The sequence below is a fragment of the Hypanus sabinus genome, chromosome 15 (genome assembly GCF_030144855.1).
Source record: "Hypanus sabinus isolate sHypSab1 chromosome 15, sHypSab1.hap1, whole genome shotgun sequence".
NCBI lineage: Eukaryota > Metazoa > Chordata > Chondrichthyes > Myliobatiformes > Dasyatidae > Hypanus > Hypanus sabinus.
Window position 1 is genome coordinate 44164005 of NC_082720.1, and position 17643 is coordinate 44181647.

Genomic DNA, 17643 nt, shown 5'->3' on the forward strand with positions numbered 1-17643 from the left:
TATTATCCTGTTGATTGCTCTGCTAAAGTGTTGAGTCCCATTTTCAGTTGCAAATATTTCAATATTAAATAATTATTATTTTGAGGAACTTCAATGCCTTGGGAGAAATGATGAAACCTGATTATAGAACTCATAACATTAACAAATATTTTCAATGTAAATGCAGATTGAGGAATCTAAATTTTGACAGTCATCTTGATGTCAGGTAAAATATTTCATCATTATGTTTATAAACAGCATTGTGGAAGTTGCAGTTCCTGTGGACCTTGGAGACTGATTCATTTCTTTCCCCAGAACCTTTAAGGGTTAACACAGAATTAATGAGAATGGAAACTTTGATAAATTGTTGAAAGAAATGACCTTATAAAATGGCTTAAAAACCTACCCCTGCGAGTACTGGGTGTTAATTAGTGTCCAAGGCTTGACTGATTGTAAAAAATACTTCAGAAGAGGAGCCTGACAGTTTTTTGACAGCGCTTGTCAAAGTACATCGCTTAAATGATTTCTTTTTCATCTATATCAGAAATCTGAGATACCATTTTACCCATATAAAGCAAAAGTTGAAGACACAATGTCTTGATGAAAGATGAAAATCTACAACATGAAGATGAAGAAAAGATATATTTGACAGCATTATCACAGAACCTTGAGGAATAGGACTGTTTTGAATTTCTGGAAACCTGAAGGGAGACTGTTCAGGCAAAAAGCAAGTGTGTCTATTAATGGCCAAAGTGTATTCAATATTTATGTTTTCTGATGATGAAACTGTTGCCTGTGAAGCGAAGAAAAATTTCCACTTCGTTGCATTTTAGGGCTGGGTATTGAATTGTATAGTTTATGACTGTTATGTGCTCTGCCTCAGAAATGAAGTGCAAATCTGAACATGAACTGCTTTCAGCCTTTACAGGCAATGCATGAAATGTGCCTTTGTACATAGAATGCTTGGCTCATGGCAGTGATATGACTAGGTGGTGAATGATATTGTTGCTTCAGCCACGTGCAAAAATGCAATGATCAAATTATTCACTAGTGGCCACTTTATTAGGTACTTTCTGTACCTAATATAACAGCTACAGAGTGCATTTTCATGTTCATTTGATACTGTAGCCCATTCACTTCATGGTTCCATTCAGATATGCTCTCCTACGTGTGGTTATTTGAGTTACTGTTGCCTTCTTGACAGCTTGAAACAGTTTGGCCATCCTCCTGTGACCTCTCTCATTAACAAAGTATGTTTGTCCACCAAACTCCTACTTACTAGATTTGTTTTTATTTCTCGCACCATTCCCTGTAAACACTAGAGACTGTTGTACATGAAAACCTCAGATCAGCAGTTTCTGCGATACTCAGACCACCCTGTCTGGCACCAACCATCATTCCACGGTCAAAGTCACTTCGATCACATTTCTTCCCCATTGTTATAATTTGTCTGAACAACAACTCAACCTTCTGACCATGTCTACATGATTTTATTTATCAAATTGCTGCCACATGATTGGCTGATTAGATATTTGCATTAACAAACAGGTGTACAAGTGTACCTAATAAAGTGGACACTGAGCATAGCTTTTTGTTACTCTGTGTGTCGAGTAAGCTCCACGTTCATAATTTCAGTTGGATACAATAAGATTCCACTACCATCTTCCCCTTTCAATATTTTGAAAGGATCATTCTCTTTACAACTTCCTGATCTGCTCCTTTATCCCCATCAACCATTCTCATCTTCTGGCATTCATCCATGCAACTGCAGAAGATGTAGCACCTCCTCCTTTTCCTCTTTCTTTCCCACTATCTAATGACCTGAAGTCCTTCCTTGTGAAGCAGCAATTCTCTTGCAGTTCCTCCAATCTAGTGTACTGTGGTCAGTATGGTCTTCTCTATACTGGAGGAGCCCAAGTTTGGGTGACCACATGGCCTAAGTCCTAGCAATTTAGCCTCGTAAAAATCAGTCAAAGTGATATGGAAACAGCAAAAAAGTTGCCCGATGTGCCACACGGCATGGAAAAGAACAGTGAAATGTGCCTTTATTTTACATATATGTACTGGTTACAATAAAACAGAATGCATATAGACCTTGATGTTGAAACTGAACTGCATTTCTGAAAAATGCAACATTGATTTTAGTATTAAGTTCAGTGTCGGGAAACATTCCAAAAACATCTTGTAGGTAGTAGCACATTTGTTTCAATAAATAGAAGTTTGTACTGTGAGACAGTGCCAATAGGATTTACCGATATTACATCTAGAATTCAATGCATTTGGATACCAGTTAACAACAATATTTTCAAAGTTCTAGTGAATTAAATCATTCATGTTACTTTGCTGTATTTTTTTTCATAAATTGAACCTTAGAGATTCTTTAATGTCTGGAAGGGTATGTTGAATTGGCGGTGATGTATATTTACTTCAAAGGCTCACTGCTGTACAATTGCTTGCACACAGCACCAATAAAATTCAGAGTTATGCTACATAAATAAAAATGTTATATTTTAAAAAGAATGGTGCAGAGGTTACGTGATATTCACATACTAATTATATTATGGTCTTGGATGGCCTATCTATTACACACTCTGCTAATATGGAGTGTGCAAAACAAAATAGGTGGGTAATGGGTCATTTGCATAGGGTCATAGGACAGTCAAGTCCAAAGAAATTGAAGTGAGTCAGAGGATCAATCAAGTGAATAGGGGTGGATTGGGTCCATAGGATGTTTGGGAGGTAGGAGGGATAATCTGGGGTTCAGAGCCTGAGCAAAGCTCTAAATTTTTAACATTATATAGTCCCAACCAGAACAGATTCTGAGCAGCAGACACTACCAATCAGGACCTGCCCCTTTAAGTCATGCAAATGAATATATTACGTGTAGAGTGAAGATCTGTATTCTGCACAGTACGTGCACGATTGATAGAAAATCAGGAAAACAGTGTCCATTTAATGTACGGATCAACTGACAAGTCCTCAGTATTCGCATAAATTGAATTATATATCACCATACAATAAATTTTTCAGGCCTGCATTTGTACTGAATATGTCAACATTCCTGTTAGTCCTTTTCATTCTGACAAACACCTTGATCTTTTGCTAAAATACAGCAGATGATTTGCACTTATGTGTCCCACAAAGTAATGAGATAAATAATCAATTAATCAGCTTTGAGAAACTAACAGTGCATTACAAGAAATTTCTCTTCAGAGCTTCTCAGAACCTTTCTTAAACCATATGGAGAAGACAGCTTCTGATGCAAAACACAACAAACCATGTGGCAAAATGTTAGCATGGAATTTATGTGCATAATCTGTGCTAGAAACTGAATCTTGAACTTTCTGATTCAGAAGTACATAATGCATCCTTGAACCAGGTTAATTGAAGATGTTCCGATTATGACTGAGTTTATATGATCAGCCACTAGGGTGAACATAACTTATCAAATTTACTAGTCCTTTAACCAAACAATTAAGTTGTAAGTTCTGTGCTTGGAAATATTAAAGGTAGTGGGAAAGGAATTAGATAGAGACCGGGAATCAAGTCCAGAACAGGAAAAACCTGTGGATATATGTGAAAATATAACAGCAGTGTAAATATAAGAGAGACCACTGAATCGGTCCTTTGAACGCTAGTGAATTAAAATTCTACCACCTCTTAGAAGGAGGATAGAGGAGACAGGGTGAATGAGTCAGTGATGGGCAAAGATAAAAAGCCAAGAGCTTACCTGCTCTTCAAAATTATACTAAAATCTATCACAATCACCTTTCTTGTTAAATCTATTGATTGATTTATTTAGAGATACGGCAGGGAATAGGACCTCCCAGTCCTTTGAACCATGCCACCAGCAACCCTTGATTTCACCCTAACCTAATCATCGGATAATTTACAATGACTAATTAACCTACTAACCAGTACACCTTTGTCCTGTGGAAGGAAACTGGAGCACCCGGAGAAAACCCATGCATTGTACAGGGAGAACATACAAACTCGTTACAGAGGGTGAAATGCGAACTCCCGCATACCAAGCTGCAATAGCGTTGTGCTAGCCACTATTCTGCTGTGGCACCCACCAAACCAAAGTATCCAAATCTATAAGAAAAGATTTGTGATTGTTAATTTCTGTCCAATGTTATGTACAGTTTTGAATAACTGATCTTGTATTTAAATATGGAATAATAACTATTCATGAACTTCTATTTTAGGGAAATCTTTCCCTCATCCTACAATTTAAAATTGGAAAATTCTCCTTGTATGGAACAAAGTAAAACTACAGGTATGAAATCACTGAAGAATTACTTTAAAGTTTAATTAAAGTTAGGAAGCAAATGAAAAAAAGTTGGCATTTCAATATTTTAGTCAATTACATCTATTTACAAATTTGAAATGTTATAAATATTTGGTACAATTTTTACCTAATTTTGGTAAATTTGCAATTTCATTCAAGTTTTGTATATCATTATTCTATGCATTTATTGTCAAAAGTCATGTACCAGATTATTCCAGTGTCTCATAAATTATCTCAAAACTACAAAACACACCTCTGTTGTTGAATTTTATTTTGGATGAATACATATAAATAAGAAATAACAATTATGGAGTGATATTAAAGATTGTACCATAGCCAATGGTCAGAGACTGATTTCATGACTTCTGCTGCTGTATCCCATCCACTTCAAAGCTCAGATCACAGAATCAGATACAAAAAAGCAGTATGGTTAACTAACCTTGCATTGAGTACTGCGATCATTAAAATTTAATCTTACCTTCTCATAATACAAAAATATTGTATATATTATTATCCTTTAGAAATCGAAGATGTTATCAGAAACATACGCATGTTTCAAAAATGTGTCATTATCCTATATCATGACAATTTACTGAATCATTAGAAAAAAAAGTTATTTTTCTATCAACCATTTATGGATGATTGAATTCTTCCTAGGGGAGATTTCCGTCATTCACAAATATCTTATTTATAGTACATGTCCAGATAGCTAAGCTACATTTACACATAGTTCACTGAGTATAACGACAGAAAAAATAACTCGGTGAATAAAAATTAATTTCGTTGATGCACAAGGCAGAAAAGGGTTCGAGAGGAATAAGAAAAGACTAGCTTTAAAAAAAACTTGTGCTTTCTCTATTGTTTCTAATTCCTACAGATTGCATTAAGTAATGCAGAGCTGAGATGATCTTCCAAAGGCAAAGAGGGAAAAGCAATAAAGTAGCCACTGGAAAACAACAAAGTGTATTCAGGAATTGTACCAGTTCCCATGAAGACATTTTATCATCAACTAACAAAAGACATGATAAACTAAACAAAATACATGATAAAAATAAAAAAAGCTCACACAGCCCAATGTTAATTAAATGTGCTTATATTTTTGTCACAAATTAAACTTAAAAATAGTAAAGTTTGAGAGTAAGAGGCTGATAGTGAGTCAATAATCTATTTCACGTCTCCTTAATTTTATTTGCACTGAATTGAGCTAGTTTCCTTGTTTGTGAGCCAAAACTTTGATACCACAACTGTGTCCATTCAATTCGTTAATCAAAATCTTTTATCTTCAATAGTAATTAAATTGACCACCAGAATGTTGATTGACAGTCAACTTTAACATTATATTTGGAGTGTGAGACAGCTTCCACAAAAAACTCTGCACTGTTAATTGTTAATTTTGCATCCAACAAAATTTTATTGTACATATATGACTACAACAATTTCCATTTCACTTTATCAAGAGTTTTCTGGTTCTGTATTAATATATCTTTAATAGTTTGATTTCCTAGGGGTACTTTTTCCTTTCCTCCAATTTGCACCATTTTCAAAATATTTTGGCAAAACAAATCACAGCCTTTATTGAAATGAGAAAAGACTTGGAGCTATTATAATGAAAGAAATTGGCTTCATTCAAAGGATATACACTTACATAAAATGTGAACATTCCAGGCATCTGAACACCCAGATTGTATTATCAATCATAAAGCCTTTGCTAGTGATACAGCTATGTTAAAGTAACTAAACAAAACCCAATTATTAAAACACAAAACCTATGAGATTATCATTTCATAATTATCCAGATTTGGTCGACATCTTTGTCCTGAAAAAGGAATGTACCTACTATCTTCTATTGTTCAACTGCCAATCTACAAGTATTCTATACACATCATTGGATTCTTTACATTATATGACTTTTTAAATCAAAAATATAGGCCAGGACCTACTTTTAATCTCCATCTATGGTAATCAACTGGAAGAACACACTAATTGGCTCAGTTTGGACAAACAAATTCACCCACTCTGACTCAGATGAAATCAATGGCTCACTCAAATGTAATTCACTTAAATAAATCATTATCTGCCAAATGGGCTAATTCTGCTTCTATGCCTTATGGTCTTATTATATATGTTTGTTACCGCTGAACCTACATGAAACAACATTCAAGAAGATAGATGTCGTTCAGATTCCAAATCAGTTAATGAAGTGAAGATTTAAGGACTTACCTATAAAAATAAGAGCACCCTCTCACTGTATTATGACTGAAATATTCCTGTGTCTTTTCATTTCCAAAATCTTCCAAAGGATCTGACCATAACAGATCACACATAGGACCAAATGCTGGTGGCTCTTTAAATCTGTCTAACTGTGAAAGAAACATATGGCATTGTCATTCGGTTGCGTCCAGTGGGAGAAAATATTTCCAGTTTCAATCATGAGACACTAGAGAATCAAAATCAATTCAGTCCGTTTCATACACAAAATAATGCTGGAATGTCTTTAAAATCAGAAAATTGTCTGAATTTAAAGTGGTACTTCAAGTGGATAAATGTGAAACCTGATGCTGAGGTAATGGAGAAAGTATTATATGATCTGAACCTTAGTTAAGGACATGTGAAAGTTAAAGAAAGCTAAGAGCAGAATTTCACAAAAAGAATTCTCAGTCCCAGAATAATTTTATCAGAATTTTCAAGTAACACAAATAACTAAGTCGCAAGTAGATAAAAAAAAAGGGCCCAAAGGATCATTGGGGACCCGAGTCACCCCAACCACAAACGGTTCCAGCTGCGACCAACCGGGAAACGGTACCACAGAATAAAAGCCAGGGCCATCAGGCTGCGGGACAGCTTCATCCACCAGGCCGTCAGACTGACTCATGACGCTGACACAATTGTATTTCTGTGCTATATTGACTGTCCTGTTATACATATAATTTATTACAAATTACTATAAATTGCAATTTGCACATTTAGCTGGAGACATAACTTAAAGGTTTTTACTCCTCATGTATGTGAAGGATGTAAGAAATAAAGTCAATTCAATTCAAATTTGCTACATCAATAATCTTCTGCTAAATCATCGAATATCCAGTTTTTGCATGAGGCTTCACAGCAATAGTTAAAGTATCTGCTGTCACAGACCTGATTAAATATTGCTGGGATCTATACTATTCGTCATTAGAGGAAAGTTATATGTGGAAGAAACAAAGTAACTAACACCTAAACTACAGTGTGGAGAAATACATTTCCTCCTACCTTTTCTGATCCTTCTGTCTGCCTCTACACTACTGTTGACCATTTTAGCTAAATTATTTTGGCCTAGGAAGTTAATCTTACTCCAATTGTTACATAGGTTCTATCAGGATAGCATCCGAGAGTTACGAGTACAATGGAACTTTGGGAATAAGGTGGAAAGGGAGGCATGTGGAGTAATAGTATTCAGTGGTATGTGATAGTATTTCACAGAATTACTTTGAATATGGGTACAAAACACTTGTTCTACAATAAATAAGCTGAAAATTCACCCTTTCTACTGCAGCTTCCACTGGTCCTTTCCCACAACACAAACCTGGTAAGAACGTCATTTAATGGGGCATTTCATACTCCATGTTTAATAGGAAATTCTTTTGTTACAGCAGCAACATTGAAAAACACACTTAGCAGTGTGCAGACTAATAATAAAGTGCATAGTAAACACAATAATAATTTACCAAAGTGCAATAATTTGCAATAATGTAATAATAATGTAATAATAATGTACAAAATAATAAAAGATTTTTATAGTAATACAGTTGCAATTTTATTCAGTAACAGACCATTATAGCATCTAAGATGTATCAATACTGATACTACTTTGTATCCAGAATCAAATGAAGCCATTCCTTCATTGCTTTCACTCCTAAAGGTTTAAATGAATGCCGAATGTACAAATGAATGAAATATTTATGCTAACTAGAGAGCATGAAACTCAGCAGTCCTTTACTAAGATATACATACATGCTCATGACAAGGCTCTTCTTTTACCATTACAAACCTGATAATAAAAGCCCTCCAGTAATTTGACTAGAAATTCACTTATCAGAAATTCCTTGGAGAAGTAAGCCATCTGATCTTGCTGTTCCATTATCTATTTAGTCTGTACTTATCTGGAGTGGATTTTCCAATGACAGCACTGTCTCTGATCTAACCTGTGAAAAGACGAGGCCTCCAAATATACAGTACACTCAGTGGCCATTTTGTTAGTTACCTCCTCTACCTAATAAGATGGCCTTTGAGTGTATGTTTGTGGTCTTCTGCTGCTGTAACCTATCCACTTCAAGGTTCAGAAGGTTGTGCATTCAGAGATGCTCTTCTGCACACCACTGTTGTAAAACACGGTTATTTGAGTTATTGTTGCTTTCCTGTCAGGTTGAACCAGTTAAAGTGTTTGATGGTCAACTTCCCTTTTAACGTTTAATTACTGCACTCCTTCCATTCAGGAGTGAATATACCCAGATCATGATCCAATTTGCCATGTGCTATTGCATAATGAACAAAATCAGAAATGAACAGGCCCAGCTTCTTTGAAGATGGACTACATTTCAAATAAGGGAATAAAATTAATAATTGCACATACTATAATCTGAAGCAAAAAAACACACACACTGTTGGAGAAACTCAGTAAGACAGGCGGTATAAAGAACTGAGGGGAAAGGGTGAAATCGGGAAACAGAAGTTGGTTGGTGACAGGTAGATGAGGAGAGCAAGAAAAGAGAGTAGATACCTAGATCAGTAGAACATTAATACAATTCCTCTGCACCAGTTCAAGATGACGAGCAAAATGTGTCATATAAGGAAATTAAACTTGTGCTTCAAAGACAGGGACAAAGATATTTATAATTTTTAAAGAATTCTTCACAGATATTGATTGTAAAAAATCCAATACCAAGTCTAAATAAAATGAATTACTTTGAAAGTGACTGTAAAGTACTTGAGGCATTTTTGAAAATAATAACTGTAGCCAAGAAGAAACTTAAGACATCTAAGTAGATGTATCTAAAACCATGGACACCTAAGAAGCATTTGGCTGAGAATAACAGCCTAGAGCGGGGGTCGGCAACCCGCGGCTCCGGAGCCACATGTGGCTCTTTTACGTCTGTGCTGCGGCTCCCTGTTGCTTTGGGAAATAATTGGTTGTGGCGACCCTTTTCCTGGCACATCCGAACCGACTCACAATTAGATAGCCTACGGGGGTTTGCGAGCACAGAGCTTTGGAGCCTCTGCGCCATGGGGGGGCAGGTTGAGGGAGGCTTAAAAGTGAGGCTGAAGATTTCGAATAAAGTTTTTTCCTTCGACTGCAGTTACCGACTCCGTGTCGTAATTTTAGCGCTGCGTGTAGCACACCGCTACATGGTCAGTATTTAATTAAAATGTATTTTATGTTAGTTTGTTAGTTTTTGAAATGTAAATCTAAATTTGAAGATTATGGTGATCTTGTACAATCTAAATAAGACGTTGTGGCGACCCATTTCCTGACACATCCGAACCGGCTCACAATTAGCCAGCGTTCAGGCTACGGGAGATAGCCTATGGGGGTTTGTGAGTATGTGTCTTTTGCAGCATCCGCGCCCATGGGGGGCGGGTTGAGGGAGGCTTAAAAGCAAGGCTGTTTAGTTCGAATAAAGCTATCTTTGACTGCAGTTTACTGACTGCGAGTAGCAACCGCTACAACGTGTTTTTTACCGCTGGCTGTCCAGAGGGGAGGTGCTGAAACGCTTTGTCGCGTGTCTGGAAGAAGTGAAAACTTTCCTGGGCAGCAAAGGGCTCAACTTTCCTGAGCTGGAACAGCCAGAGTGGCTGGAAAAGTTACACTTCATTGTAAACATGACAGCGCACCTGAACACGCTGAACACAGCTCTTCAGGGGAAAGGACGCAGAGCCCTGCACATGTTGGAGGATGTTTTGGCATTCGAGCGCAAGTTGACAGTGTTTGCCAGAGATTTACAGAAAGACACATTGTCTCACTTCCCCAATTTGAGAGAGTTCAAACAAGGTCACGACATGATAAATTCAGAGTATTTACATTCTGCAATCATCGCAATGCAAACATCGTTTGGGAAACGCTTCTGTGAGTTCAGAGAGGAAAAAAACACATTATCCTTCCCGGTCACTCCCCTAAGCATCGATCCATCCCTACTGAATACGACTGCATTGGCAGGTGTGAGTCAACCTGAACAAGTATGATAAATATTTTAATTGCCTATTATTTTACGTATATTCATATGTTTTCATTGTTCAGTGAAATAGTCCTTTTATTTTTCAGGTTGACAGCTGGCTGACGTTATTTTTGGTTTGCTGCTGGCGGCAAATTTAAGTTTGGCGTTTTTCATAAATACAAGAAGGACTCAAATAGACGTTGAGTATTTTACTTCAAAGTAACCTTCAACCCAACGTCTTTTTTTCGGAGTTCAAAATGTTTTTGTTGCATGCAGAAATGTAATTTCGTTTTCTCTGCAGGAGTTCATCAATTTCATAAATTCAACACATTATAGTTTGTTTATACATAGCATAAAGGCAAAACAAAACGTTGTATGCAGTGTTATTTCATTTTAAATGTCAAACGGGTTTTGTGGCTCCCAGTGTTTTCTTTTCTGTGGGAAACGGGTCCAAGTGGCTCTTTCAGTGGTAAACGTTGCTGACCCCTGGCCTAGAGCAATAACAAAACTGAAGCTACAGGAATCAAGAGGAATATTCTCCCTAAGAACCCATGTCACATGTATCAGTATCGGAAGGTACAGAGGCATGAGATGGAAGCTTGCCTAGGTGAATTGGAGGGGGATACTGGCGAGGATGAAGGCAGAGCAGAGATGGCTGATGTTTCTGGGAATAGTTTGCAAGATGCAGGATAGATATGTCTCACAGAACTTGTTCTCAAATTACAGGGCTAACCAACCGTGCCTGTCAAGGGAAGTTAAGAACTGCATAAAAGCCAAGGAAAGGGCATATAATGTAGCAAAAGTGAGTGGGCAGTTGGATGATTAAGAAGCTTCTAAAATCCAACAAAAGGCAACTAAAAAGGCTATAAGAAGGGAAAAGATGAAGTATGAGATGAGGCAAACTAGCAGATAATATAAAGCAGGGTATTACAAATTTTCTAAGTTATATAAAAAATAAAAGGGAGGTGAGAGTTGATATTGGACCACTGGAAAATGATGCTGTTGAGGTAGTAACGAGGGACAAAGAAATGGCAAATTAACTTAATAAGTACTTTGCTTCAGCCTTTACTTGGAAGACACTAGCTGTAAATAAGAGATCCGCGAGTGTCAGGGAACATAAGTGTCCACCATTGTTATTACAAAGGAAAAAGTGCTAGGCAAATTGAAAGGTCTTAAGGTGGATAAATCAACTGGATTACATCCCAGAGTCCTGAAAGAGGTTGCTGAAGATGCATTAGTCATGATCTTTTAAGAATCACCTGGCATAGTCCCGAAGATTGGAAAATTGAAGGATTGGAAAGATACAAATGTCACTCCACTCTTTAAGAAGAAAGGAAGACAAAAGAGAGGAAATTATAGGCCAATTAGCCCAACCACAGTGGTTGGGATAGTGTTGGAGTCTATCATTAAGGACAAGGTTTTGGGGTATATGGAAACTCATGATAAAATTAGTCAAAGTCAGAATGGTTTTTGAAAAGGGATGCCATTTACTTAGATTTTCAGAAGGCATTTCATAAGGTGCCTCACAGGAGGCTGCTTAACAAGATAAAATCCTATAGTGTCACAGGACAGATAATGGCAGGGATAGAGGAATGGCTGACAGGCACCAGGCAGTGAGTGAGAATAAAGAAGGTGTTTTCTGGTTGGCTGCAATGACTAGTGGTGATCCTCAGTGGTCAGTATTGGGACCACTACTCTTCACCTAGTTTGTTAATGACTTAGATAATGGAATTGATGGCTTTGTGGCAAAGTTTGCAGATGATACAAAGATAGATGGAGGGGCAGGTAGTGCTGAGGAAACAATGCAATTGCAGCAGTACTTAGACGAATTGGAAGAATGGGCAAAAAGTGTTGGGAAATGTATGATAAAACGTTTTGGTAAAATGAACAATAGTGCAGTCTAGTATCTAAATGATGAGAAAATTCTAACAACAGAGGTCCAGAGGGACTTAGAAGACCTAGTGCAAGAATGCCAGAGAGTTAATTCACAGGTTGAACCTGTGGTAAAGGAGGCAAATGCAATGTTGGCATTTATTTCAAGGGGAATAGAATACAAAAACAAGGAGATTACACTGAAGCTTTATAAGACATTAGTCAGGCCACACTTGGAGTATAGTCAACAGTTTTGGGCCCCTTATCTCAGAAAGGATGTGTTGTTACTGGAGAGAGTCAAGAGGAGGTTCATGAGGACAATTCTGGGAATGAAAGGGTTAACATATGAGGAGTACTTGGGAGCTTTGGGCTTGTACTCACTGCAGTATAGAAGAATGCTGGGGGATCTCATTGAAACCTACCGAATGTTGAAAGGACTAGATAGGGTGGATGTGGACAAGATGTTTCCTTTGATGGGGGTATCCAGAACTAGAGGACCCAGCCTCAAGATTGAGGGGCAACCTTTGGAGAACAGAAGTAAGGAAGAATTTTTTTAGCCAAAGAGTAGTGAATCTGTGGAATGCAGTGGAGGCCAAGTGCATGGGTAGCTGATAGATTCCTGATTGGGCGGGGCATCAAGGAAAACAGTGAGAGGGCAGGTGTATGGGGTTGAACGCATGCGATGGGCTGAATGGCCTAATTCTGTTCATATGTCTTGTGGTCTTATGTCTGAGGCAGAAGATGGCTGCGGCTGTCAGAAGCTAATCATCTCAGCTCCAGGGTATCGCTTTATTAAATCTGTAAGCTATTTAACAAACAAAATAAATTCCTACAATCTGTGTTGTTAGCTGTTTCAATTGTTTTTTCAATATTTGTCACCCCCATCAGATTACAAAGCAGTGGAGAGCTATCTGCAAGCTGCATTGCAGCAACTTGCTTCCTATTCATTGTCAATGTCTTCTAAACCAAGTTAGAAGAAGAACTGGAGGAGCATAGTTAATCCAACAGCTGTAATTTCTAACACAAACTAGAGAAAATCCTGCAGATGCTGGAAATCTAATGGACACGGGTATGGTAAGTGCCAGGAGGGAGATTGTCCATTCGTCCCTCCCCATTGAGCTCCTTCCTAGCATCTATCCTTGCAAAGCAGAACAAGTGCTACCCTTCCTCCCTCACTACCATTCAGGGCCCCAAACTGTCTTCCTAAGTGAGGCAACACTTCACTTGTGAGTCTATTGGGGTCATACACTGTGTCCAATGCTCCCAGTTTGGCCTCCAGTATATCGCTGAGACCCGACGTAGATTGGGAGACCGCTACACGCTATGCTGAACACCTATGCTCGGTCCGCCAGAAAAAGCGGGATCTCCCAGTGGCCACCCATTTGAATTCCACTTCCCATTCTCATAAGTCAGCTCACGGCCTCCTCTACTGCCGCGATGAGGTCACACTCAGATTGGAGGAACAACAGCCATATTCCATCTAAGTAGCCTCCAACCCCGATTTCTCGAACTTCTGGTAGTGCCCTTCCCCTCACCATTCCCCATCCCCTTTCACCTCTCTCACATTATATCCGTGCCCGCCCATTGACTCCCTCTGGTTCTCCTCTTTCCTTTTCTTTCTTCCATGGCCTTCTGCCCTTTGCTATCAGACTCCCCCGTATCCAGCCTTGTATCTCTTTCAACAATCAACTTCCGAGCTCTTTACAACATCCCTCCCCCTTCAGGTTTCACCCATCAACCTTGTGTTTCTCTCTCCCCTCCCCCACCTTTAAAATCTACTCCTCAGCATTTTTTCTCCAGACCTGCTGAAGGCTCTCGGCCTGAAACGTCGACTGTAATCTTTTCAATAGATTCTCCTGGCCTGCTGAGTTCCTCCAGCATTTTGTGTGTGTTGCTTGAGCAGTAATTTCTCTCTCCTGTCATATATTACTCTGACTACTAAACTAGCCAATAGTATTAAAGAGGATACCAAAATTTCTTTGAATACATGAAGTGTAAAAGAGAGAGGGAGAGAGGATATTGAATTGCTGGAAAACAACGCTGGAGAGATAGTAATGGGAGACAACGAATTAGCAGATGAACTGAGGAAGTATTTTGCATCTGTCCACACAGTGGAGGACAGCAATATGATGGAAGTTCCAGGTGTCAGGAGGCAGGAAGTGTGTGAAGCTACTTGTGGTAAACTACATATACCTGTCTGGACACGCCCCTCTGCTGACAGCTCCTGTGGCCTTTCCCACAGACCCCTGTATCAAGGCGATTGGAGGCACTGCTCACTCCTCAGTCTCCGAGATAGGCTTTTATTAGTTGCAAAAAGGAGCACGGCATCTCGGAGACTGAGGGGGTAGCAGTGCCTCCAATCGCCTTTATACAAGGATCTGTGGGAGGAGCCACAGGAGCAATCAGCAGAGGGGCGTGTCCAGACAGGTATACATAGTTTACCACACTACTATAACTACAGAGAATATTCTTGGGAAACTGAAAGGTCTGAAGGTAAATAAGTCACCTAAACCAGACGGTATTCACTCCAGAGTTCTGAAAGAGATAGGTGAAGAAATTGTGATGACATTAGTAATGTTCTTTCAACAATCAGTAGATTCTGGAATGGTTCTGGAAGGCTGGAGAATTGCAAATGCCACTCCGCTCTTCAAGAAGGGAAAAAGGCAGAAGAAAGGCCAGTTAGTCTAATCTCAGTTGTTGGGAAAATGCTGGAGTCGAATACTTTGGATGAGTCTCAGGGTATCTGGTGATACATCTGAATATAGGCTCTAGTCAGTATGGTTTCCTCAGGAGAAAATCTTGTCTGACAAATATGTTGGAATTCTTTGAAGAAGTAACAAGCATGATAGACAAAGGAGAATTGGTTGATGTTGTGTACTTGGATTTTCAGAAGGCCTTTGACAAGGTACCATGCATGAGGCTGCTTAACATGCTACAAGCCCATGATGTTACAAGAAAGATTCTAGCAGGGGTAAGCAGTGGATGATCGGCTGGAGGCAAAGAGTTGGAATAAAGAGAGCTTTTTCTGACTGGCTGCCAGTTACTAGTGGTGTTCCACAGTGATTTGTGTTGGGACCAGTTCTTTTTATGTTAGATGTCAATGATTTGGTTGATGAAATTGATAGCTTTGTTGCAAAGTTAGCAGACTGTATGAAGATAGTTGGAGGGGCAGGACATTTTGAGGAAGTAGAGAGGCTGCAGAAGGACAACTGATTAGGCGAATGGGCAAGGAAATGGCCAGTGGAATGCAGTGACTGGAAACTTATAGTCATGCACCTTAGTAGAAGAAATGAAAGGATTGACTATTTTCTAAATTGAGAATGTTCAAAATACAAAAAGAGGGGGTAAATGGAATTGGGAGTCCTTGTCCAAGATTCCCTGAAGGTTAATTTGCAGGTTGAGTCTGTGGTGAGGAAGACAAATGCAATGTCAGCATTCATTTCCAAAGGATTAGAATGTAAAAGCAGGGATGTAATGGGGAGACTTCATAAAGTACTGGTGAGGCCCACTTGCAGTTTTATGAGCGGGTTAGAGCCCCTTATCTTAAAAAGGATGTGCTGAAACTGGAGAAGCTTCAAAGAGGGCTCATGAAAATAACTTTAGGACTGAATGGCTTATCACATGAAGAGCATCTGCTGGCTCTAGGCCTGCGTTCACTGGAGTTCAGAAGAATGGGGGTGACCTCATTAAAACCTATCAAGTGGTGAAAGGCCTTGATAAATTGGATATGGAGAGGATTTTTACTATGGTGGGAGAGTCTAAAACCATGGAACACAACCTTAGAATAGAGGGACGTCCTTTTAGAATGGAGATAAGGAGGAATTTCCGTAGCAAGAGGGTGGTGAACTTGTGAAATTTGTTGCCGGGGCCAATCTTTATGTATATTTAAGGCAGAGGTTGATTGATTCTTGATTGGTCAGGGCATGAAGGGATTTGGATATATTTTACCATTCCTTCATTATAGGCAATCGTTAATCCTTACTCAACAAAACAGTGGGTACAACTTCATCATAAAAAAACTGCAGCCATTCATAGAAGATCATTACTACATTTTCTAGGGCTACACAGGCTGAAAATTATGTAGGTGATAGGCAGCAGAGAGTAGTAATGAAAGATTGTTCTTTGGATTGAAGGGAAGTATAAACTTATGCTAGCTGGTGATTAGTATTAAGATGATTATATTTCTCACTCAGTGTTAATATTTCAGACTTCACTGAACGGTACACAATTTCTAAACTTGCAGAAAACATCAAATTCATTGGCAAAGTGAACTGTGAGAAGGACGTAAATAGATTTCACAGAGCTATAGACAACTGGTAGAATAAGCAGATAGCTGGCACATGGGAGTTTTATGCTGTCAAGTTTGAGTTGTTATCTTTGGAGGGGAGAATGTGAAAAGACAATATGCAGTGCATGATAAGGCACAATTCTAAAAGGGACAAGAGAACAGAGATATCCAGGGTATATTATTTATTAATGATTTTAATGATCTGTAGATAAGATTCGATAATGCTTTAAGAAAGCATAGAGGATCTTATGTACAGAAGCTGAGAGTAAATGAGCAAAGAAGTTAAGATGAACTTCTCAAACACACTGGCATGGCCACATTTGGAACATCAAATCCAGTGATTGTTGTTACACTGGCAAAATTGCAAAAGATCCTGAGAAAATGCAGAAAAAATTTATTAATATCATTCCAGAGATGAGGAACATATTTCTGTGAATAGAATAGAGAAACTCTAAGTGTTTTCTTTGAAACAGAAGAGGTTGCAAAGGGATTTAATTGAGGTATATAAAACCATTCAAAATAAAGATTAGGTAGATAATGAGAAAGGGTGAATTGCCTTCACTATCAAATCTTTAATTATGTAACCACCAATTCTTTTTTGAAATACTTCTGATTTCATGTTCCTGGTTCTTGATCCTTCCACAAATGAGAACTATTTCTCAGTATCAGCACAGTCTTTACTCTAAACGATTTTATATATCTCAATTAAATCCCCTTGCCATGTCTCCTGCTTCAAAAGTGAGTCAGTCAATTATCTGTAAGGCCCAGGAGAGTAGGACTAGCTGAAATGCTCTATCAGCTAGTGCACATATGTGGCTTCCTTTCATGGTACATCTATTCTATCATCCTGTAAATTAAGGATGAGCTTTAAATGCTAACCAGGTTGATTTCATATTTTGAAAACAACCTCAAGTAAACCCAGCTCTATAAAGCCTGTCATCAGAGTCCACCAGCTCAAAATTTATAGACTGATCTTTGGGGCTCAGTCCCCATCCCATGAATATAGTACATTGATCTGTACTATA

The 17643-nt window shown here is 38.4% G+C and overlaps 1 protein-coding gene across 1 annotated transcript in view; it reads right to left on the reverse strand.

Moving 5' to 3' along the window:
* The window catches only part of LOC132405152 (protein phosphatase 3 catalytic subunit alpha-like), a 421759-nt gene that overhangs the window by 75896 nt on the left and 328220 nt on the right, over positions 1-17643 (reverse strand). The window contains exon 6 of the mRNA XM_059989854.1: positions 6491-6630. Within this exon, the coding sequence (XP_059845837.1) occupies positions 6491-6630 (140 nt within the window). The remainder of the gene's footprint in view (positions 1-6490; positions 6631-17643) is intronic.